The following is a 26,061-nucleotide window of genomic DNA, read 5'->3' as shown; positions in this document are numbered from 1 at the left end:
GGAGGACGCTAAGGAGGGGGACAAAGACAATGGTGGAGTGGTGTCCTCGTCCTGCGCCGGAGCCGCCACCGCGGACAGATGCCCACCCAGACCCTCCCCTTGAGTTTTAGGGGTGCGCCCGGAGTTCGCACCTTGAGGGGGGGGTTCTGTCACGTTCCTGACCTGTTGTCTGTTATTTTTGTATGTGTTTAGTTGGTCAGGGCGTGAGTTGGGGTGGGCATTCTATGTTTTGTGTTTCTATGTTTAGGTCGTTGGTAATTAGCCTTATATGGTTCTTAATCAGAGACAGGTGTTTTACGTTTCTCTGATTGGGAACCATATAAAGGTAGGGTGTTCACACTGTTTGTTTGTGGGTGGTTGTCTTCCGTGTCTGTATGTATGTTCGTACCACACGGGACTGTAGCGTTTTTTGTTTATAGTCTATTCCTGTTCGTGCGTTCTTCGTCTTATTTTGTAAGTTCTCTAGTTCAGGTCTGTCTTCGTTCGTTTTGTTATTTTGTAATTATTCCAAGTGTTGTTTCGTGTTCGTCTTCGTCGTTTAATAAATTCATTATGTTTTCTAAACCCGCTGCATGTTGGTCTGATCCCTACTCCTCCTCTTCGGACGAAGAGGAGGAGAACAAGCGTTACAGTACGACTGCAAATATAAAAACTTTAACAAAGGGGTCAAAGCAGTTTGTCCGTGTTACATAGAGGCAGTCCTTTGTTTTTCGATAGCAAAACATTTCCTATCACGTAAAAAAGACAAAATGATGACAAAGGAGGGAAAAAATATGACAACACCACCTAACCCTAAAATCAGTCAATCAGTTGACATAATACATCCAGTAGATTAAATTAAAGAGGGAGAAAACGGAGGGGAAGATAATCCGCGACCACCTGTCGATGGCGTTTACGTCCGTCAGGTCAGGGATTTTGATTTTGAGCTGCGACGAGCGCCGCCGCAGTTTGTGCCTCTTGAGCTGGGCGTTCCTGTCGAGGCTGTGGCGAGGACCCGAGGCCCGGCTCGCCTTCCTGCACTGGACGCCGGTACCTGTGCTGGTGTTGTCAAATCCCATGACGGAGGAGTTCCTGCTGTCCGCCAGGCTGGTGGTGACCTCATTTCCTGCCACCTCGTTGTGGATCTCCAGGGTGGTCAGCAGGATATTACCGTGGGACTCCGCCTGGAGATAGAAGTAGAGGATTGATGTATGATCTGGAGCTACAACAACATGATGGTCCTGCTCTGGACAGGTTGAGATGAGAACCGGAACTATGTTCATTATAGACCCATTTAGACCTGTGGTTCTCAACCTGGTCCTGGGGACCCAAAGTGGTGCACATTTTTGTTTTTGCCCAAGCACTACACACCTGATTCAAATCATCAAAAGCCTTTTGATGAGTTGATCATTTGAATCAGCTGTGTAGTGCTAGGGCAAAAACAAAAATGTGCACCCCTTTGGGTCCCCAGGACCAGGATTGAGAACCACTGATTTAGACCAATGACATACATTGGAGAATCAAGATATGAGACTATGTAGCAATGAGAACAAGTCACTTTGAATGAACGTTTGAATGGATAACACAGCACAATATCTGTTTTGTAGCAACACTACAGAACATAGGGCTTGCAGACTTGCATTGGACGTGCAAATGTCAAACCAGAAGTTGAAAAAAGGACAATGATAACTTGGGTAACAAGCGACACGTACAGACTCATTAAATTCTCATGCGGACATGAAAAAAAAAAAAAAATGTAATGTCAGTCAATTGTGACAAACAAGTCAGACAGATAGTGAAAAAATAGGTGTCCGTTGGTCAAGACTCACCGACTGTGAGACACGGAGCGTTTTTGCTCTATTAGGCTGCTTAGTCAGCTTAAGAGATGACGTTTTACCTCCTTCCTGAGGAGACTAACCACAAGAAACACAACACCATATTTATAGAATTTCTGATCTGCCGTCGTAAGAGTGTGCGGACCGCAAAGATAACGCCCGACAACTTCTTAACCTGAAACCCAAGAAACTTGGAAGAACTTTGAAGAAGTTAGAGCGTCTCGACAGAGATCTTCATGAAGACTTACCTGATTGGTGTCATATTTGGCCGCCCTCTCGTTGTTGGCCCTCTCGGCTTTCTCTGCCAGCTTCTTCTGCATCTGTGGTCCACGGCCGAAGAAGATGTAGTTGACGAAGGCGTACTCCAGCAGGGCCAGGAAGACCATGACGAAGCAGCCCATCAGGTACATGTCGATGGCCTTGACGTAGGGGATCTTGGGGAGCGTCTCTCTCAGATGGGTGTTGATGGTGGTCATGGTGAGCACAGTGGTGATCCCTGGATTACAACTGACAGTTTAAGGCAGGGTTCCCCAATTGGCCCCCCAAGTTTTCTGAGAAATGTTCATTGTTGGACATAAAGACTGTAAAAAAGCCAGGAAATCAGCTCCAAGTGATTTTAATTAAATCAATCTGTTCCCAAGTATCCCCATGCTTAATGGAGAGACACGTGATCATATACAAATGTAAGCAAGGTTTGAAAAAATTATGTTTTAGTCAAACATTATGTCTGTTTGAGATTCTTGTGGTCAATTTGCAGTCTACTAATTATTTGTACTTATGTTCCAACCAAACCACTTCCCAGAACAGAGGGGAATATTATTTGACAGAATTTTAGCCTCGGATTGCCTCGTTGTAACCTGGTGCTCCAGTCTGTTTGTGCTTTGGCCAATTAACTCCTCCTCCAAAACATGCATGGCGTGACAATGGTAGAAGAGTTGGCTACAGTATATAACGAATGGGACTTGGTAGTCTTGTTGTGCTCTGAGCCAAAATCGGAGATAATAATCTCCCCGAATAGAAATTCAAAAGTTAGTCCTCTACTTGCCCCTCGGACACCACCAACCTCAAATAACTCGTTGAATAATTGTGTACATTCAGCCTCCAGCTGTGAGTGACATTTTAACCATGGAAGGCGTTGAATTGAATGTCTCATGTTAAATATACTACACATTCTGTCCTAAAGAAAGGCCCCTAAATGGAAACAATGCATTCTTTGCACATGTTTTATCTGTTGTCCATGCAGAAACACATATGTAGGAAAACTGACATCCAGCAAAATAGTAACATGTATTTTCTTTTACAAGAAATATAAACCATGTGTATCAGTAGCTAGTACTGTCATAAAGCAACATTGGAGGTAGTTAGAGTGTAGGATCAATCTGGCCCTTTCCTTGATTTATTGGAACATTAAAGGAGACAGTTTTAAGTATTATGGGTTTGCTGTGTGTGTGTGTGTGTGTGTGTGTGTGTGTGTGTGTGTGTGTGTGTGTGTGTGTGTGTGTGTGTGTGTGTGTGTGTGTGTGTGTGTGTGTGCGTGTAAATGTGCGCGTGTGTGTTTTTCTCTCTCTGAGGAACAGCAGCATTCTCCCCTTTTGCTTTTATTCATTGCAGCGATCTCTGGGGTTTTGCTGAACGGCAGCCATGTTCTTTATCGGTGTTCCCTCTGTGGTTCTATTACTCTCTGTCCTTCACTGCACCCGCCGACCTGACAATTTAATCACAGGGCCATGTGCCCGTGGGCCTCCCTTCTTTTTCATCAGGAGACCGGACTCTCTGGGGATAAATATATTTTTATGGAGCTTCTCTCTCTCTCTCTCTCTCTCTCTCTCTCTCTCTCTCTCTCTCTCTCTCTCTCTCTCTCGCTCGCTCTCTCTAGCCACTTTCAAAGGAAAAAATGTCAGGCATTTTGCATTTAAATAGTACCTCCCAGAGTGAGAAAGTGATAAGTACTCCACATCTGCTAACATACTGGTCTGCTACTGAACAATGAACTATATGGGTTAGTCTACTGGTAATTACTGTGGTATAGAGCCTATACTGTGCTATAGAGCCTTCAGTATGTGGTCCTGTATGGCTCAGTTGGTAGAGCATAGCGCTTGCACCGCCAGGGTTGTGGGTTAAATTCCCTGGGCCACCCATATGTCAAATGTATGCACGCATGACTGTAAGTCACTTTAGTGCTAAGGACTGACCATACATGATACCAAAATGATAGTTGCAGCCATGTTTTTAGGCTATACAGTGTATGTTTACCATTACATTGTTTACAAACTATGGCATAAAACAAGCCAATACATCATGAGGCATTTATAAAAATCAATGGGTATATATATATATATATCACTCATTTAAAAGTTCAAAAATGGATCCACCAATCCCAGACTGCTCCTTTAATGTCTATCTCATTTTATGTTTCCGACAGCCTCCCTACTCTATTTCTGCTGCATAATCATCGCGAAGGAGCCACTAAAGCATCGCGCAAATGACTTCAGATCCTGTAGCACTCTGCTTGCTAATGGCATTATCGATACATTATTCCTATCGTCTGTTCTCTGAAATTGGGGGTTACGAGGTTATCAAGAAATGAGATTTGGTGCACACATAAGTGTCTCTAAGTGTCAGAAGATACTCTAGTCTAAAAGTAAGGAAGTACGATCACAGAGCCTTAGCAACTCTAGAGGACATTAACCAAAGGAATACAGTACTTTAAACAGCACCAGTACACGGAACAGCTCTGGTACTTTGAACAAATTTCCGGAGTGTTACATCGCTGAACACTGCATGTACAGGTCCAGGTTACAGGTTACCCTGTAACCTGGTTAGCCAGGTTACCCTGCTTTACCTGCACCTTGCATCCTGTACACCACTGAACGCATGCAGAAGGTGAGCTACACTGAACACACTGTAGGGCCTGTGTGGCTCAGCTGGTAGAGCATGATGCTTGCAACACTCAGGTTTGTGGGTTCAATTCCCATGGGAGACCGGTATGAAAATGTATGCACTACTTTAAAATGTATGCACTCACTACTTTAAAATGTATGCACTCACTACTTTAAAATGTATGTACTCACTACTTTAAAATGTATGCACTCACTACTTTAAAATGTATGCACTCACTACTTTAAAATGTATGCACTCACTACTTTAAAATCGCTCAGGATAAGAGAGTCTGCTAAAATGTACATACTGAAACTGAATGGGGAGTTTCATTTCTTTTGCTCAGAGTTATTGAGTGAAGGTACACCACGAGAGAGTGAAGAAAATGTGCTGGAACAAGATTAGGGCCAAGTGGGTCGTCTGGATTTGGAATTCACTGTAACACTGCTCCTTAATCAATTTTACCTTCAAACAATTCAATTGTTTTCCCACTGCATTGATATCTTGATTGCTGCTCTTACCGGCATGCAGCCTCCACAAAGCACCCTTCTGGGTGGCAACGGAAATCCCATAACGATCCATCACTGAGGGAGTTAATGTTTTTCTCTGGTGGACTCCTTATTAGCAAGCCACCGGATATTGCATGCCTTTGCAAAGACCTCCCATTTCTCTGCTTTATGTTCATGAGAGAGTGCAGGGGAATCTGTCCATTCAGTAATACAGAGTAGACCATCAAAATAGAATTAGAATATAATTATCTCATGGACTAGACTGTTTTTGTGACCCTACAAAAGGGTTCCAAAAGCTTTCTTCGGTTGTCCCCTTTTTGGTTCCAGGTAGAAGAACTATTTTTGGTTCCATGTAGAACCATCTGTGGAAAGGGTTCTACATGGAATGCAAAAGGGTTCTACCTGGAACCAAAAAGGGTTATTCAAAGGCTTATCCTATGGGGACAGCTGAATAACCCTTTTTAGTTCAAGATAGCACCTTTTTTTCTAAGACTGTATAACTAGTGGGATGTTGGGATCAGTCACAATAATAGGGAAACGGGATTCAGATACTTGTTAATATTGTACAATGTGTAACATATGGTGCTTGTACACCTACCTAATGCCACTCTTGCAGCCGAGGCATCGTAATTGATCCAGAAGGAGACCCAGGACAAGATGGTGATCAGGATGGAGGGCATGTAGGTCTGCAGGATAAAGTAGCCAATGTTCCTCTTTAGCTTGAAGCTCAAAGACAGTCGTGGGTAGGCACCTATAAAAACAGGATGTTGAGAGGTTGAATAGAATGAACGACTTCTTGGTTCGAGGAGCATACTGGAACACCTCGTGTTTTTTCTATGGCAATGGCAGCATGGGTTGGATTTATCACCATGGAAACAAGCATCCTTGAACCATACTTCACAACAATTTGACACACGTTGGCTATGAATGCGAGGCAAATAATAAAATATTTCAATACTAACTGTGATGATAGAAAATGTTGCACTTTCAATCGACATATATTATTTTATAATTTATGCATGTATAAAAGTCTTGGCGCTTGATATGTTAGGCATTTGGTAATGTATGTATTTCTTCTCTGACCTGGCTTATGAAAAACACACTTTATGATTCATCACATATCTGTCGTCATAAATGACCATTTGAGTTGAATGTATATTGCACATTCCTTCCTCTCTGTATAGCATTAAACCAGTGATGCATGACTCTGGTCCTCAAGGGTCGTAGCGTCTGATGGTTTTCGTCCATGTCTTGCCTTGTTAATCAGAGACGATTTAACATCTGGGTATCCAAGTGTGTGGACTCCTCAGCCAATCAATGACACTTATTGATCCATTAAGAGCCAAGGACAAATGAGTACCAGAAGGAATGCGGAACTCAAGGGTGTCAGTTGTACACCTCTAAGCGATAGGAGGAAGTCATTCCACTGCTACTATGACAAGTTGACCTAAAAAAATATCCTCCAGACCACACATTACGTTTCTTAAATGGAATGAAACGGGGATTAACATACCTGAATTTGTCCAATAGAAACTCTAGTTTGCAACTGTTGGACTGATGACGTTACTTTATGATGTTAATTTTGCAAATATGGTGACAACGATGTAGGCTGTGTGTAGAGGTTATGATTTGGTTTGGCTTGTAAAGGTTTTTTCGCTTGGTCTCATACAGCTGATGTGTTGTGCATTGAAGTCCACAAGCGAAGGGAAAAGGTGAGAGCAGGAGAGCCCATAGATGCGAGAAGGAATACAACGTGGCTGCCATGAAAGTGAACTGTGTTTGTGTGATCAGGGGTGTATTCATTCTGGCTATTTATTTAAGCATGGGATTTGAATCACGCTAACATGGATCATACCACTCCCATTGATTTGCACACGACAATTCCTAAACAAACCAATCAAAACTCTCGGATCACAAACTATCTGGATCCATGGATTGCTGTCCGTGTACTGTATACGTGAGATGAGGCACATTCGTCATGGAAGGGAACTGTCCCTTTAAGAATGGTAACATTATGAGAGAAATAGTGGGAGGCGAAAGTAGGTGTTGAAAGAAGATTGGTGATACAGAGGATGTAGGTGTGCAACTAAGCGTTCACACTAGCTGTGTCTCTGGACGTTTGTCAGCGAGTGGGAGAGTACACCGTATGTTATGAGGAGGAGGAAGAGGGGGATGAGGAGGAGGAGAGGAGAGGACGGAATAGGAGGATGGTGTTGATGATGGTGATATGGTAACCATGACAACATCCATGACGACCACGACGTGAAAACTCTCATAATGTCTACCTCTACCTCTACCCCTCCAGTATCACTGCACATTGTAAATATGGTACTGGAACTGACTGACCCTGTATAAAGTATGCTTACTTACTTTCTTGTGTTTTTCTTATTTCTATTTCCTGTGTGTTTTTTTGTCATTTGTAGCACTACATTGTTATTGATGACTGCATTGTTGGGTTCAAGAAAGGCATTTCACTGTACTCGTGCACATGACATTAAAACTTGAAACTTGAAATCATTATGGCAATGTTTCCTTGTGAGCTTGGAGGGGAAAAATTGATGCTCTGGGCCTGATTTTCCACGTACATTTCTGATGCCCTGTTTCCCAGGCTGCTCCTCCATGGCGTCTCTCTTTTAAAGAGCTGAAGAAAACAGCTGGGTAATTGCCATCCTACCATCATTCACTGCTCCTGTGTGGGTCTGTGTGAGTGAAGCAAGCAACAGCAGCACATGGAGGAAAGTTGGTCTTTAGCCAGGCTCGGGGAGGGAGACAGGCCTTTGAAGTATGATGCAGGGGTCCTCAGAGGAGCCAGGGAGAGGGGAAAGAGTATAGAGGGGGCCAGACTGGACAGTAAACTTTAATGGCTGCCATCAGGGACTCAAATAAAAGGTAGGGATGGTGAGGGGTTCTCACATACAAGCAAGTGCATATACATACAAACTCTCACAACCTGACATGCATGTGCCCGCATACATGAACATGCACGCACCCACGCACCAAATGATGTCAAGGATACCGATAACATTTCATCCGAACTGGAAGATACAGCCACTAGAAAACTGAAGTAGCAGTGAGGAGTTTCATAGTGGAACACTGGTTGGGTAAAAAGCTAAATGGAAAATAACATGGTAAGGATGTGTATTTTCTGAGAATGTGATTTTTTTTTTAAAGGGCTTTACCTGTGGAAAAGACAACGTTTCTGGACACCAGCTTGTAGTCCACTATGGAGAACTGTGGCAGCTCAATGCGTGTCACCCCCGTCACCGCATTGTCTCCTCCCTTCCAGTAGAACTCAATGTCATCTGTCGTGTATCCATCTGAACCACAGAAAGAAAGACAGGGTTAGAATGAACCTACTGGAGTTGGATACCATGTGACGAAACTAAGTCACAGATCATTAAATCTCCACTCACTCAATTGAACTGCTAAAAAAAGGCCCAGTGCCATCAAAAACATGATTTTCCTGTGTTTTATATACACTGAGTATACAAAACAATAAGAACACCTGCTCTTTCCATGACATAGACTGACCTGGCGAATCCAGGTGAAAGCTATGCTCCATTGTTGAAGTTACTTGTTAAATCCACTTCAATCAGTGTAGACGAAGGGGAAGAGACAGGTTAAAGAAGGATTTTTAAGCATTGAGATAAATGAGACATGGCAATGTGTATATGTGCCATTCAGATGGTGAATGGGCAAGACAAAAAATGTAAGTGCCTTTGGACGGGGTATGCAAGTAGGTGCCAGGCACACCTGTTTGTGTCAGGAACTGCAAAGCTGCTGGGTTTTTCATGCTCGACAGTTTCCAATGTGTATCAAGAATGGTCCACCACCCAAAGGACATCCAGCCAACTTGACACAACTGTAAATATGGGCCAGCATGGATGCTGGATGCTTTCAACACCTTGTAGAGTCCTTGCCTCGATGAATTGAGTCCTTGCCCCGACAAATTGAGGCTGTTATGATGGGGGGGTGCAACTCAATATTGGGAAGGTGTTCCTAATGCTTGTATAGTCAGTGTTTATTTCCACACTCAAAGGTTGCAATAATACTGTGAAATTGTGAAAATTATGATAATAGCCTTTTAGCGTAGGAGTTATTTGAAAAGATCGCCTGAAATTTCAGCCTGTTTTGGTGGGATGGAGTTTTGGCCTGCCTGGTGACATCACCATGTGGTAAAATAGTATCATAGACCAATAAGAAAGAGAGTTCCAAACATCTCTGCCAATAACAGTTTTCCGTTTTCCCCTCCCCACTCCGACCACACCCAGGGAGTCAATTTTTGTTTCTTGTTTCAAATTAGAATTGAAAATAATCACAGTAAGGTGATTGTTACCCAGAAATGATTTGATATTGAGATAAAAACGGCTGCATTGGACCTTTAACACATCACAGTAATCTCCATTGTGATTTGATATCTTATACTAAACTAAAAAAAAGAAACGTCCTCTCACTGTCAACTGCGTTTATTGTCAGCAAACTTAACATGTGTAAATATTTGTATGAACATAAGATTCAGCAACTGAGACATAAACTGAACAAGTTCCACAGACATGTGACTAACAGAAATGGAATAATAAGTCTCTGAACAAAGGGGGGGGGGGGGTCAAAATCTAAAGTAACAGTCAGTATCTGGTGTGGCCACCAGCTGCATTAAGTACTGCAGTGCATCTCCTCCTCATGGACTGCACCAGATTTGCCAGTTCTTGCTGTGAGATGTTACCTCACTCTTCCACCAAGGCACCTGAAAGTTCTGGCCCTAGCCCTCACCCTCCGATCCAACAGGTCCCAGACGTGCTCAATGGGATTGAGATCCGGGTTCTTCACTGGCCATGGCAGAACACTGACACTCCTGTCTTGCAGGAAATCACCCACAGAACGAGCAGTATGGCTGGTGGCATTGTCATGCTGGAGGGTTATGTCAGGATGAGCCTGCAGGAAGGGCACCACACGAGGGAGGAGGATGTCTCCCCTGTAACGCACAACGTTGTGATTGCCTGCAATGACAACAAGCTCAGTCCGATGATGCTGTGACACACCGCCCCAGACCATGACGGACCCTCCACCTCCAAATTGATCCCGCTCCAGAGTACAGGCCTCGGTGTAACGCTCATTCCTTCGACGATAAACCCGAATCCAACCATCTCACTAACTTAGTGAGACAAAACCGCGACTCGTCAGTGAAGAGCACTTTTTGCCAGTCCTGTCTGGTCCAGCGATGGTGGGTTTGTGCCCATAAGCGACGTTGTTGCCGATGATGTTTGGTGAGGACCTGCCTTACAACAGGTCTACAAGCCCTCAGTCCAGCCTCTCTCAGCCTATTGCGGACAGTCTGAGCACTGATGGAGGGATTGTGCGTTCCTGGTGTAACTCGGGCAGTTGTTGTTGCCATCCTGTACCTGTCCTGCAGGTGTGATGTTCGGATGTACCGATCCTGTGCAGGTGTTGTTACACGTGGTCTACCACTGTGAGGACGATCAGCTGTCCATCCTGTCTCCCTGTAGCGCTGTCTTAGACGTCTCACAGTACGGACATTGCAATTTATTGCCCTGGCCACATCTGCAGTCCTCATGCCTCCTTGCAGCATGCCTAAGTCACGTTCACGCAGATGAGCAGGGACCCTGGGCATTTTTCTTTTGGTGTTTTTCAGAGTCAGTAGAAAGGCCTCTTCAGTGTCCTAAGTTTTCATAACTGTGACCTTAATTGCCTACCGTCTGTAAGCTGTTAGTGTCTTAACGACCGTTCCACAGGTGCATGTTCATTAACTGTTAATGGTTCATTGAACAAGCATGGGAAACAGTGTTAAACCCTTCACAATGAAGATCTGTGAAGTTATTTGAATTTTTACAAATTATCTTTGAAAGACAGGGTCCTGAAAAAGGGACGTTTCTTTTTTTGCTGAGTTTATAAATAGTACTTATACTGAAATCTTACACTTGATTTCTTTTTTATACTGAAATATTGAAATACTGAAATGTAATACTGAAATAGTCATTTCAGAGATTGATGGTATTGAGGTCACTCACAGCTCTCGATCTCCAGAGTGCAGTTCTGCTCGTCCAGAGGGTACCTCCTCAGGTCCATCATACAGGCTGCCGTCGTTGTGATCCTGAGGTCAACACACACACACACAAGGGGGAAGAGGATCACATTAACTTAAGCTTTACCGGAGCCCACACACACATTCTCCATCCAGAGTGTCTGCTGTGGATCCACCTTAACTTCTCGTCTGTGCATGAAACCATATAATTACAGTATAATGTTATTCACCGTGACGTTATTATCTCCTGAATAACCACAGTCAACTCCACAGAGAGAAAGGACAGCTCTCTGTTCCCACTTGTAAGCAAGAAGAGCTGAAACTGAATACATTCCAGTATAGACTATAATTGTTGAAGAGAAACTATATATGTGCATTGATCTTTTACTCATAGTGTTTCAGTTGGTATTAGGTTCAGCCAGGTAGACCAGATTACCTTAAGATACGCCAAAATTCAGAACCAGAACTCATCATCACTGTACACTCACGTCTCGGTTACTTTACTGGACAGGTAATGTAACATCTGAACATTCCACATAGTAATGTCTGGAGATCCTTCTCTGGCATTCCATTCCATACATTATCACTCACAGTTGGACCGTATGTTTCAGGGTGAGTGATTGATTGGGTTGGGATAATAACAAGTGGACTGTGGTCCCGTATGGCTCAGTTGGTGGCGCAGGGTGTTGCAGCGCCAAGATAATAGGTTCGTTCCCCGGGCCACCCATACGGAAAATGTACGCACGCATGACTGTAAGTCGCTTTGGATAAAAGTGTCTGTTAAATGGTATAGATATGAACACTAGGGGCTTTGTCCTTTTGGTCAGGTCATGCGGTTGAATATTTCCGGTACAACAGCGATTGATCTTCCTCACTTGCCCTCGGCTTGAAGAAGTCAGAAATTCCTGGACTCCGTTAGTGAAGCTGTGACCATTAAGACAGTTCAAGCTCCACAATCTAAAACAATACGTCATATATGTCTTTATGGATAAGAATGCTCGATCAAATAGCTATACTGTCATCTCAGAATTGCATTAAATCCAGACGAGTGTGTTTGTCAGAAGCTAGTAGCTAATAGACAAGATGGATGATTCCACCTGCGCACGTGCAACCGCGCGCGCACACACACACACACACACACACACACACACACACACACACACACACACACACACACACACACACACACACACACACACACACACACACACACACACACACACACACACACACACACACAGGAAGTACATGCACGCGCGCACACACACACAACCACACACACTTATCCACATAAGCACACGCACACACACCCACCCACGCACAGCTAATAACACAACTCTACATGAGCTGTACACAGGGTCAAGCTCATGCACCCACATACACACACGTGTTCTTTAGAGGGGGTACATGAAACAGATTTACAGTATGTTAAAAGAACAGAATCAACGCATTGTATTAAATCAAATTGATATAAAACAACTACGTATAATTCAAAACTAGCCCACTGCGAGTGATTAAAATGCAAAAATCATTGAATTTCCATGCTGGATGGCTCAATTTGGAAGAAAACCATGCATTATACATATTCATTATCCTGATGAACAAGTCAGGACTTGTCAAACAACAAAGACCAATGGTTATGGATATTGAAACAGGGAATCATAACAAAGCAACAGCTGAGCTTGCGTCATCATCTATACATTTTCTCGTTTTTCCCATGTTTTCTTCTCACCATATATTTGTAAAATACATATTTCAACAAAGCATGACAATGTACACGCTACTGCACCAATATGTTGAGGGAAAAGCTAAACTGAGCCTATAGGAAGGGATTATATTTACTAGCCAAAAACATAGCAGCTGGTGGCCTAGAGGTGGTCCAGTGGTCTAAGCCACTGCCTCCGGAACACAAAGATCACTGCAGCATGGTTAAAAATCTGGTCCACTGCTATTTCTGGGCTCTCTCCTCTAGTATTCCTCTCTGTCTATGCTATCCAATAAACAGACAAAAAAGAGAGGAGTGGAAATGCCCCACTTCTTTAAAAACACATAAAAAACCTAGCAGCTCATACACCACACAGCATTTATTACTATAAAATAATCAAATGAAAGATTGTGATATCCCTTCAAATGAATCAGTCTTGGATGCATTCATCTAGAACCCATTGATTCCACTGCTTTGGAACCCACCTCAGGCCGTAGAGCACTGTTCCATCCGGGTGGAGGCGGATCATGCGGTTCTTGACCGTCACACCGTGGACGAAGGACTTCTTGTCATTCAGGAAGTAGGTGTCAGGGACCCAGAGTGAATCTGCTACCCGGTTATCCAGGGTGAGGTTCAGCGGGATCCCTAAGTACGCCAGCCTCTTGTCCCTCCAGTACTGCTGGAAGTACATGGTTAAAGTGTAGTCCTGGAAGGAGATTAACATATGGTGATGTTAGTATACTGTAGTATATTCACTTCCTTATTTTTGATTGACATACAGTGTGTGTGTGTGTGTGTGTGTGTGTGTGTGTGTGTGTGTGTGTGTGTGTGTGTGTGTGTGTGTGTGTGTGTGTGTGTGTGTGTGTGTGTGTGTGTGTGTGTGTGTGTGTGTGTGTGTGTGTGTGTGTGTGTGTGTGTGTGTGTGTGTGTGTGTGTTTCTTGAGGCTGCACCCCATAGTTCTGAGAATGATTGTGGATAGGCCTATTTTGGGAGGAGAGATGAGGAGTTTACAGTCACAAGCTGTCAGAATGGTGAGGGGTAAGGTTGCAACATGGTGGCACACAGTACTCTACTCTGACCCATCCCCATGCCAACCAAACTGGTTTTCCAAATTTTCTCTCAGACCCACTCAACCCACTCCACTACTCCTCAATACCGACTCTCTGTGTCAAAATGGCCGCCGCAGTAGAAGGCTTCCCACCAGGCAGCGGGAGATGTGGCATGGCTGTGTGTGGCATGGCCGTGTGATTCAGCCACAGTCCTAATGGTGATTACACAACAGCCATACTGTAGGCAGGGCCAGGCTGTACCAGGAGTCTGTCCAAGTGGCTCCGCCACACACTCCAAAATACCCGACAGCAATGTGTTTCTCTCTCTACGCCAGCAGCACTGTTATGAGTGGAGCCAACCACATGGTCTCTGACTGAAGCCAATTACATTGTGTGGTATTGGGTCCAATATTTCAGTGCACAGCCTACTCAGTCCTTGCAGCTTGCTATGGAAGGGAGCCAGAGGCAGGACGTCATGCCAATTGAAACTGAGGGGGCACGTACTCCCTCCATTTGATCAGTTTTTAGGATAAAGAGATACAAAATGTACACTAAATGTATGACTCTCTACACCTCCAACCAGCTGTTCAATGATGTCCCTGGAGATTATTTCAGGTATTTCAAGATGGGAGCGTTCCAGGGGTGAGAAGTGTAAACCAGTCAGGGATGTAGTTTTAGATAAGTCTTTACATGAAAGAGCATGAATGATTTAAATAACCACTGTAGCCGGGTCCTGCATTCAAAGCAGCAGCTGCCTTGGAATTCTTATAAATCTTGCACGGGGACAATCAAAGAGCATTTCAAATAAAGGAGTAGTTGCTCACCTTGTGAAGTCTGACTCTGAATCAGACAGTTTATCACACTGATGCTGTCATGCTACAGTGGCAATTGTGGTAATCTCCTTAAAGGAGGAATCTGCAGTTTCAATTCCGTTCAAAGTATCAACCTGGAAGGACTGAGGGGAAGGCTCTTTACATGTTTACTGCGCACTGTTTAGCTGTGTGTGTGTGTGTGTGTGTGTGTGTGTGTGTGCGTGCGTGCGTGCGTGCGTGCGTGCGTGCGTGCGTGCGTGCGTGCGTGCATGTGTGTGTGTGTTTGTGTATAGGCTTTAATTTATTTTCATTCAATAACGCAACCATGACTTATCAGTCATGGTTGTCCATATTACTGCGATTTTACTGCTACTACATTCACCAAGAAAGCTTTTTTTTTGTCATTCTGTAATTCATTTAGTGACCTAATGTTCCTGATGACACTGTGTGCGTCCCAAATGGCACCCTATTCCTCACATAGTGGGCCCTGGTCAAAAGTAGTGCGCACTGTATAGGGAATAGCGTGCCATTTGGGACACAGGCCCTGGTGGGAGTTGAACCTGCTCTTGTTTGGTGGCGTCGTTTATTCAGCCTACAGTGTGTGATGATCCCTGCATACTGACCGACGCAGTAGCCTACTAGTCTCATTTGTCGTTGCATCTGCTCCCTGTCTCCAACAGACACTCCTCGTTATCAAACTAGCTTATCATGATCATGCTTTCACACAAAACCACTCTTTATGGAACCGGCCCCATCCCACCAACAACGTCCGTAATTCTATGGTCACACCCCTTGACGTAAATCGGTGTACTTTTAGTGCATTTACAAACGGGCTCCTTATGACATCACGCATTCGTAGAAAGATGAATTTATGCGTAGACCCCAAGGTCATTAGCCAATACAATACCAACTGATATTGTGAGTAGCTACGTCAGGCTTATTTTCATGCGGTCCCCACATGCCATCATGTACTGTCTGCACAAACACAACCTCTGTACGGTCCTTAGCTATATATTATCATACAGATTGACGTAAATCAAAGGAGATATTCATAGTGCAGTGGCAATAGTCAGCTAACGGTTTGTGACGGACTGATCGCAAACATTCTCTATGTCGACTACAGTATGTCGCTCATAGCTCAACTGAAGTCTCTAGGCTAAAACACCTTTGGATAGTGTGAGAAATAATAGCCACCTTAATAGCCATAGTAACAATCAATAACAGCATACTAAGGCCAACAGCGATAACCTACACGAACAGTGATCCTCAAAATTGCAAATGCAGTTATAAAAACAAATCAATGCAGCCAATTCGGGTTACACGTGATCATCATTTATCAATCAAAACTCAGTCAAGAATCATTTGACGCAGTCGGTCATTTTCAAAGCAATTCCACAGGCTTCCCCAAGAGATTTCTTCTTGGAAGCCCATTTTTCACTGCGGGAAATCACCCTCTCTCCCCACTTCTGTGGTGAACCTCAGCCGCATATGAAAAATAGCATGCATGGTCTCTGTTCTACTCTAAGGGCCTTTAGTAGGAGGAGCTGATTACCCCCAGAAATGATCTTACATACACTATGAGAGGGGAGACCCAGAGCCATATATGGAGATGTAATGGATACTAATGGCTTCTAAACACACAGAGCTTTGGCTGCGATAACAATGGATCTCTCTGTATGTGCATTAGTGAGGTTTGATAGATAAATCAGGATTAAAATGGTGATAAAAGGCTTGATACAGGATTTACAAGGGATTGACAAGGGGCAGGAAGTGACCAAGAATTACACAGAAGACTGAAGGGATAAATAACTGCCTGTGTACACCGACACAAGCAACATGATATGATGCTGGGCCAAAGCATTGCACCGGAAATGTGGGCACTTATCTTCAGCTTTTGCCATGCCCAAAAGGAAGCACTCGCACACACACACACACACACACACGCGCGCACGCACGCACGCACACACACACACACACGCTCTATAGACGTTGTAGAGGGATCATGCTACTGCAGAGAGCTGGCTTCATGGATCGATAGAATCATGTCCGATAGCAATCATAAATGATAAAGTGGGGGTCAGCGTTGAAGCATAACCCCATTACTCCTCTTTTAACTCTCCAACAGCACTCTGGGAAATACGGCCTTAACTTCAGGAGACCAATTGCCTCACAACCCCAAGCAGACCTGTCAATATTCATAAGGGTTATAATGGTGCACTTTGACATCTGGTTACACATAGTCCCTGATGGAACGTTAAAATGAACCTATATGTAAATTACAGGGTCAGTGTGGTCTATGGGCAGGATTTCTTCAGATAGACACAGAGAAAAGCAAACAGTAATGACAGGAACAGTTGGAGAGAGGAAAAATCTCCACTTCATATGACAGATTTTCTGCACCCACACACCCACACACACTCTGCAGAGGGACTTGTACTGACGGCTGGTTACTCGGGCTATCTCAGAGTGAATTCAAAGCGTTATCTATTTCTGCAGTCCCTTACGGGTTCGTATCTCCTCCATACGACACACAATAAGCGTGTCATACAACAACAACTTGACTGAAGCTACCCTAAAACATTTCTTCTCTTTCTTCTCCAGTTGCCTGAGATTCAACTAACCTGAAATGGACAGTAATTTAAGTAAAAATCTATTGTTCAATAAACTGCGGAAATATAACAAAGGAAGTGCACAGTGGCCATCCAGATTGTTCATCAATTTTCTTTGGTCAATACTGTTTTTCAAGTTATAACATCACCTGGGTGCAGTCAACACACAGTCATACAGTTAGTGCTCGTAATTACCCTAGTTCCCATGGTAACTGATGGCTACGGCTATGACAGTCACTCCCCTGCCTCCTCCATGCAGTGTTAAGAGTAGAGAGAAAACATCCCTTTGGAAGACAAACTGCAAATGTAGCCATCACTGAGGTTCTCACAGAGAGAGAGAGCTTATTAACCAAAGATCACTGACTATACACAAAAGCAGAATTTACCTACACATGTAGGCCCAGCCAGTGTTTTAGAGCTAATTCTGCCATTTCAAAGATACAGAGTCCCCACGGGACTACATATTATCTTCAAAGAGATTCTTCTATCAAAGTGAAAGAGGAGCATCTCATTTGCACATTTCCTACAGGCTACTTCCATTGTCGCGGAGCAAAAGTGCCTCCTGTTGCAAGGTAAACAACTGTCCCTGGTTTCAGGAAGATCAAAGCACATGAATGGTTTACTTGGTCGGGTTACAGTGCTTACTAGAAGGATCGCAATCACTACAGGACCAGGGTCCGTATGTGTCAAGTGTCATAAAAGGAGGAGTGCTGATCCAGGTTTGGGTCCTCCGTGTCAACGTCATCTCCTTTATTATGATCTAAAGGGCAAAACAGATCCTCGATCAGCGTCCTGAGACACTTGAACATCCTCCAGGATGAATATTACATCATCCAAAACTTGTTGTCTTAATTGAACATCATCCAGAACATCCATTATGTAATCAGTGAATTAATTAGTTCATCTTTTTCTTCTGTTTGTCTCTCTGTATTTTCCTTTTTGCGTCTTGTTCTTGAGAATATCACGTGTATGATAAACCCGAGACATGGACTGTTCTAAGTGCTCCTGTGCTAAATTTAAATTGATTAGAGGATTTACTCCATTACACTGCAGTCCATTGATTATTTATTGCTATTACCATTTGTATGCATCTATTTATCCTGCTACCGGTCACTATTACACTATTACATTGTCAGAGCAAAAACCAAGCCATGAGGTCGAAGGAATTGTCCTTAAAGCTCAGAGACAGGATTGTGTTAAGGCACAGATCTGGGGAAGGGTACCCCAAACTTTCTGCAGCATTGAAGGTCCCCAAGAACACAGTGGCCTCAATCATTCTTAAATGGAAGAAGTTTGGAACCTCCAAGACTCTTCCTAGAGCTGGCCGCCCGGCCAAACTGAGCAATCGCGGGAGAAGGGCCTTTGTCAGGGAGATGACCAAGAACACGATGGTCACTTTGACAGAGCTCTAGAGTTCCTCTGTGGAGATGCGAGAACCTTCCAGAAGGACAACTATCTCTGCAGCACTGAGAGTGGCCAGACTGAAGCCACTCCTCAGTAAAAGGGACATTACAGCAAGCTTGGAGTTTTCCAAAAGGCAAGAGAAACACAATTTTCTGGTCTGATGAAACCAAGATTGAACTCTTTGGCCTGAATGCCAAGCGTCACGTCTGGAGGAAACCTGGAACCATCCCTACAGTGAAGCATGGTGGTGGTTGCTGTCACGTTCTGACCTTAGCTCCTTTTTTATGTCTCTATTTTGGTTTGGTCAGGGCGTGAGTTGGGGTGGGCATTCTATGTTTTGTTTCTATGTTTTGTATTTCTGTGTTTGGCCTGGTATGGTTCCCAATCAGAGGCAGCTGTCAATCGTTGTCTCTGATTGAGAACCATACTTAGGTATCCTGTTCCCACCTGTGTTTGTGGGTAGTTGTTTCCTGTTTTTGTGTTGGTTCACCTGATAGGACTGTTTCGTTTTTTTCGTTGTTTCACCTTTGTTATTTTGTATTTTCAGTGTTCAGTTTAATAATTTAACATGGACACGCACCACGCTGCATTTTGGTCCGATCCTTCATATTCCTCGGCAGAAGAAGAAGAAAAGCGTTACAGTTGCATTATGTTGTGGGTGTAACGGTTGTCGTCGGTGGTAGAAGGATCGGACCAAAGCGCAGCGTGGTAAGTGTTCAAGACTTTTTAATAAACGAAACTGAACACTGGAACAAAACAATAAACGAAGTGAACAAACGAAACAGTACCGTGTGGCGACAAACACTGACACGGAAGACAACCGTTACAGAACCACCCACCAAAACCGGGCCAAGCAGCGTGGTAACAGGCAGCGGCAGCAGGAGCAGCGCGAGAAGGAGGAATGGACATGGGAGGACGAGTTGGACGGCAAAGGACCCTGGGCAGAGCCAGGGGAATATCGCCGCCCCAAAGCAGAGCTGGAGGCAGCAAAAGCAGAGAGGGGGCATTATGAGGAGCTAGCACGGCAGAGCGGCTGGAAGCCCGAGATGCAGCCCCAAAAATTTCTTGGGAGGAGGCACACGGGGAGTGTGGCAGAGTCAGGAGTCAGACTTGAGCCAACTCCCCCTGCTTACCGTAAGGAGCCAAGGATGGAACCAGAGCCGGTCAGGGCGGTATTGGAGGTGAGCAAAGCAGAGACAGTAAAGGAGTTAATGGGGAGATTGGAGGAGAGAGTTATGAGGGAGGTGCTGGTTTGGTGCATGAGGCACGACATCCGCCCGACGGAGCGTGTCGGGGATTTGATGTCACCTGAGTCAGCTCTCCATACTCGTTCTGAGGTGCGTGCTAGCCGTCTGGTGAAGACTGTGCCAGCCCCACGCACAAGGCCTCCTGTGCGCCTCCCTAGCCCTGCACGTCCTGTGCCAGCTCAGCGCACCAGCTCTCCTGTGGCAGCCCCACGTACTAGCTCTCCTGTGGTAGCCCCACGCACCAGCCCTCCGGTGCCGGCGCCACGTACCAGGCCTCCAGTTCCAGCACCCTGCACTCGCCTTGAGGTGCGTGTCCTCAGCCCACTACCACCAGTGCCAACACCACGCACCAGGCCTCCTGTGCGTCTCCAGAGCCCAGTATGCCCTGTTCCTGCTCCCCGCACTCGCCCAGTGGTGCGTGTTCCCAGCCCAGTACCACCAGTTCCGGCACCACGCACCAGGCCTACTGTGCGCCTCAGCAGGCCAGAGTCTTCCGTCTGTCCAGCGCCGCCTGAGCTGCCCGTCTGCCCAGCGCCGCCTGAGCTGCCCATCTGCCCAGCGCCGCCTGAGCTGCCCGTCTGCCCAGCGCCGTCTGAATTGCCTGTCTGCCCAGCGCCATCTGAGCCGCCGGTCTGCCCAGCGCCGTCTGAGCCGCCCGTCTGTCCTGAGCCATCAGACCCGCCCGTCTGTCCTGAGCCGCTAGAGCCGCCCGTCAGTCAGGAGCCGCCAGAGCCGCCCGCCAGTCAGGAGCCGCCAGAGCCGCCCGCCAGTCAGGAGCCGCCAGAGCCGCCCGCCAGTCAGGAGCCGCCAGAGCCGTCTGCCAGTCAGGAGCCGCCAGAGCCGCCCGCCAGTCAGGAGCCGCAAGAGCCGCCCGCCAGTCAGGAGCCGCCAGAGCCGCCCGCCAGTCAGGAGCCGCCAGAGCCGCCCTTCAGTCAGGAGCTGCCCTTCAGTCCGGAGCTGCCTTTCAGTCCGGAGCTGCACTTCAGTCCGGAGCTGCCCTTCAGTCAGGAGCTGCCCTTCAGTCAGGAGCTGCCCTTCAGTCCGGAGCTGTCCCTCAGTCCGGAGTTGCCCTCAGTCCGGAGCTGCCCATCAGTCCGGAGCTGCCCCTCAGTCCGGAGCTGCCCCTCAGTCATGAGCTACCTCTCAGTCATGAGCTACCTCTCAGTCATGAGCTACCTCTCAGGCATGAGCTACCTCTCAGTCATGAGCTACCTCTCAGTCATGAGCTACCTCTCAGTCATGAGCTACCCCTCAGTCCTGAGCTGCCCCTCAGTCCGGAGCTGCCCCTCAGTCCGGAGGAGTTTCCTCAGTCCAGAGGCGCCCCTCAGTCCAGAGGCGCTCCTCAGTCCGGTGGGGCCCTCTATTAGGGTTCCCAGGCCAAGGTCGGCGACGAGGGTCGCCTCTCAAAGGACGCTAAGAAAGCGGACAAAGACAATGGTGGAGTGGGGTCCACGTCCAGCGCCAGAGCCGCCACCGTGGACAGATGCCCACCCAGACCCTCCCCTATAGGTTCAGGTTTTGCGGCCGGAGTCCGCACCTTGGGGGGCGGGGTACTGTCACGTTCTGACCTTTATTTCCTTTGTTTTGTCTTTATTTAGTATGGTCAGGGCATGAGTTGGGGTGGGCAGTCTATGTTTGTATTTCTATGTTTTGCTATTTCTGTGTTTGGCCTGATATGGTTCTCAATCAGAGGCAGGTGTTTTGTGTTGTCTCTGATTGGGAACCATATTTAGGTAGCCTGTTTTGTGTTGGGTTTTGTGGGTGGTTGTCTTCAGTCTTTGTGTGTCTGCACCAGATAGAACTGTTTCGGTTTTCACGTTTGTTGTTTTTTGTATTTTGGAAGTGTTCAGTTTTTTGTCTTTTATTAAACATGATGAACACTAATCACGCTGCGCTTTAGTCCTCTCCTTCCACAGAAGAAAACCGTTACAGTGGGGATGTTTTTCAGCGGCAGGTAGTGGGAGACTAGTCAGGATCGAGGCAAAGATGAACGGAGCAAAGTACAGAGAGATCCTTGATGAAAACCTGCTCCAGAGTGCTCAAGACCTCAGACTGCGTTGAAGGTTCAACTTCCAACAGGACAATCCTAAGCACACAACCAAGACAATGCAGGAGTGACATTGGGACAAGTCTCTGAATGTCCTTGAGTGGCCCAGCCAGAGCCTGGACTTGAACACGATCGAACATGTCTGGAGAGACCTGAAAATAGCTGTGCAGCAACGCTCCCCATCGAACCTTACAGAGCTTGAGAGGATCTGCAGAGAAGAATGGGAGAAAGTCCCCATCTTTCCCAAATACTGGTGTGCCAAGCTTGTAGCGTCATACCCAAAAGGACTTGATGCTGTAATCGCTGCCAAAGGTGCTTCAACAAAGTACTGAGTAAAGGGTCTGAATATTTATGTAAATGTCTTTTTTAAATTTTGTATACATACTGTATATATAAATGAGCAAAAAAATCTAAAAACCTGTTTTTGCTTTGTCCTTCTGGGGTATTGTGTCTAGAGGGGGGGAAACAATTTAATAAATTGTAGAATAAAACATAGCAAAATTTGGAAAAAGTCAAGGGCTCTGAATACTTACATGTATATCCTAACACCAGTCACGTTTTATGTATAAACCCACCTCAACCACTCCAGTACCTCTGCACATTGAATAAAGTACTGGAACTGACCTGTATATACTTGCATTCTCTTATTTATTTAACTCACATCTTAGTTATTTTTTCAATATTTTTTTGTTATCTATATTATTGTTATTATTAACACTGCATTCTCAAGGTAAGAATTTCACTGTACTGTTTCACATCTGTTGTATCCTGTGCACATGGCGAATAAACGTTGAAACTTGAAATGTGTTGGCGCTGTCCTAAAGTGGCTTCTCACCTGAAGTCCCCCCTCCCCAGATAGGGGAGCAGCCCAGAGATCATTATTTCTGATAGAGACGCGAACAGCTGCTGTGCACATGCTGCTCCACTTTTCAGTATACACACTGCACAGGCACAGTTGTAAGATGTTGAGCCCAGGCATGTGTATTCACAGACAAGCCACAGATACATGGGGTGGTAAAGGTGTGTGCGGGGTGGGGGGTGTAGAGGTACGTGTGTGTGTGTGTGTGTGTGTGTGTGTGTGTGTGTGTGTGTGTGTGTGTGTGTGTGTGTGTGTGTGTGTGTGTGTGTGTGTGTGTGTGTGTGTGTGTGTGTGTGTGTGTGTGTGCGAGCGCGCTTGCGCGCGTTCGTGAGAGAGAGAGAGAGAGAGAGAGAGAGAGAGAGAGAGAGAGAGAGAGAGAGAGAGAGAGAGAGAGAGAGAGAAAGAGCTTGAGAGAGAGAGATAGAGAGAGAGGGAGAGAGAGAGAGAGAGAGAGAGAGAGAGAGAGAGAGAGAGAGAGAGAGAGAGAGAGAGAGAGATAGCGAGAGAAAGAGAGACAGTCAGAGAGAGAACTTGAGAGACAAAGAGAGAGAGAGTGTGAGGGAGAGCTGGGGAGAGAGAAAAAAAATACCTTATTCAAGGTTTCAAAGACCTCTCTGATGAGAACAAACTACCCGTCCTATAGGGGGAGGACACAGAGAGCTGTGTGTCGGCAGCTCACTACATTGCTGCCTGCCATAAGATGAGGTACATTGTCTGTCAGATCAACCATCCTTGCTCATGTCCTCTATGCCATTGTTATTGTTATTGGTTATTTTGACCCTTGATTATTATTGTTACTGTTGTCCCATTGACAATAGATTATTATTATTTTAATTATGTTAATCTTGTAAATCTCCAAAGTAAGCTTTGGAAATATGTACATTGTTACGTCAGGTCAATAAAGCAAATTGAATTGAATTGAATTGAGAGAGAGAGAGCGAGATAGAGAGAGAGATAGAGAGGGAGAGAGAGGGAGGGAGAGAATGCCCATGTCTAAGCTTCTAATACTCCTCTTTGAAGTGCTGGAGTTGCTGAACATACTGTACTTTTCAATTTCCAATGCCACATACCAACAGAGTTAGCACAACTGACGCACAAGATCAAGGGGAGAATGACTCAGTAATGTTAATTGAGTTAGAGTAAAAACACACAAGACAACTGACAAAAGAGAGCAGAGTACCTCTCCGGCATCCTAAATGTAGACCATATGTTTTCAGTACTAGTCTGATGGACAGCGCCCGGTATCTGACGTGATATTGGCCGAATACAAACATTGTGAAACATAGTTAGGCACACAATAACTCTAATTGTAGGACATTATTGCATGATTTTGAATGAAAGTTTACGCATTACGTGAATCCCAGGAGAAACATATTCAAGTACTATATGAAAGTGAGCAAAGCAAAAAGCACAATTGTGTGAGTCCCAATGTTTACAGTAATCGGGGGGCGAGTTCACTCACCATGTTGACTTCCGATACCATGTCTATGCTCGCCACATCTATACTCATGCCAACTGCAACAGGGGCCCCTGTAATGCAAATGCAATGGTATCATTTACAATGACAGTGAATTCGAAAAATGGCTGCAATATGAGCCCAAGATGAGCGAATCTGCATAGTAAACATGGACACGCTGCAACATGGTTGCCCCACTTTTGAAAACGTACCTCCAAAGTCTGGTCGAAGACGAATATCATATCCCTTTAGTAGTTTGTCCACCGTCTCTTTCACAAACGACATGTTCCCTGGTTCATTCACGCTGAAACAACAACAAAAAGATAGCGTTTACTACAAAATTGCACGTTCGTTTCTCCGTCACACTTTTACTAGAGAAATCACTCACCTTTGTGCGCAGCACACGACAGCTACAATCACTGGTGCTGAAAGAACACTAAATAATTTTCCACTCAGAAAAGCCCACATTCCTTACTGTTTTGGTGAAAAACGTGCAACGCAAAAACGGTACAATGTGTTTACAAATCAGATTATTCCATTGGCAAGTTCTCGTGGAGGAAGTCGTTGGCTTTTCAGACCGTTCAGATCTGTTCGGTTTGACATCACTCGTATTTTGGATTTCTCTCCTCTCTCTCTATGCAACCGGGAGACATGAAGGAACTATACTCCTAACTGAAATGTATATAGGCTACTGGCAAAGACGCCACCGGTGGAGGCGGTAAAGGTACTTGCTTGGATTGGAGCCAACCCCTCTCACTCCAGATATTCATCTAATTGACTATAAACCTGAATATGTTCTAATCCCAATAAGATTTTACATAATGGGCCAAATAGATGTACGTCTAGACTGAATTTCTATACCTGATGCAACGTGTCATAAGGGGTCTATCTCCCTTCCTCCAAGTCCTATTCAATAATCAAATCGACCACTCGAGCCCGTGGGGGCTGTCAGTCTGACTGACTGACGTACTTACCTGGTATCATAGATTGCAAACAACTTCTTGTTTCCATCGACTGCATTCCTGGGGGGGGGGGGGGGGGGGGAAACAAGAGGAAATATGACTCGGTACAACACTTTCATTTTCACCTGCACAGTAACACATGGTGACTTTGATTTACATATACGGTGATAACTCACACCTGGCAACATACAACGCAGTGTAAAGTCTGTAATTGAGTCAACTTAGTTTTAGGTGTAGCTATAGCAGCTTTGCAGTGGGTAAATTGTTTTTGGACCATGTGATGTTCTTATAATAGTGCTTTATATGATAAGCATTGTACTTTAGGAATAAGTATTTTAACAGGCTCAAATTTGTTTCAGCACCGTGGACAGCACCACCCGATGGAATTACGGTAGGGTCAGAACGCGCTATGGGGACGGAGCTGTACAGTTCAAACATTTGGCTGAAACACCTTAGCACCACTTAAATAACTCACATAATACCTAGCAATTTACAAGACAGTGCAACATGTGTCTACTTGGTGCAAATAATTCACGTTTTATAGATCTGTCAAACTGAACTGTCAACTATTGATTGTAATGTAAAAAGGTATAGAAATTGAATACCGTGCTACAGGGGAGTGCAATATGATTAGTCAGCATAATGTTCTGTCAAAAAATATGGAGTTAGA

At 45.2% G+C, this 26,061-nt stretch overlaps 1 protein-coding gene across 1 annotated transcript; it reads right to left on the bottom strand.

Moving 5' to 3' along the window:
* Window positions 1-806: 806 nt before the first annotated feature.
* LOC120050482 (gamma-aminobutyric acid receptor subunit beta-3-like) lies at window positions 807-24,897 on the bottom strand. The gene is made up of 9 exons (XM_038997068.1): window positions 24,818-24,897; window positions 24,642-24,733; window positions 24,436-24,503; window positions 13,431-13,651; window positions 11,227-11,309; window positions 8,380-8,517; window positions 5,799-5,951; window positions 2,063-2,310; window positions 807-1,163 (listed from the first exon to the last, which is right to left on the bottom strand). Exons 1-9 carry the CDS (start codon window positions 24,895-24,897, stop codon window positions 807-809), a joined length of 1,440 nt encoding a protein of 479 aa, XP_038852996.1.
* Window positions 24,898-26,061: the final 1,164 nt, after the last annotated feature.

The sequence above is a fragment of the Salvelinus namaycush genome, chromosome 7 (genome assembly GCF_016432855.1).
Source record: "Salvelinus namaycush isolate Seneca chromosome 7, SaNama_1.0, whole genome shotgun sequence".
Lineage (NCBI taxonomy): Eukaryota > Metazoa > Chordata > Actinopteri > Salmoniformes > Salmonidae > Salvelinus > Salvelinus namaycush.
This window is presented reverse-complemented; position numbering and strand designations above follow the sequence as displayed.

Coding starts and splice junctions, on each gene's coding strand:
- LOC120050482 (XM_038997068.1), bottom strand. CDS start 24,897: ATGTGGGCTTTTCTGAGTGGAAAATTATTTAGTGTTCTTTCAGCACCA. Junction 8,518..11,226: donor CACTCTGGAGATCGAGAGCT/GTGAGTGACCTC, acceptor TCTGTGGTTCAG/ATGGATACACGACAGATGAC. Junction 5,952..8,379: donor AAACGTTGTCTTTTCCACAG/GTAAAGCCCTTT, acceptor CTGTTTTTATAG/GTGCCTACCCACGACTGTCT.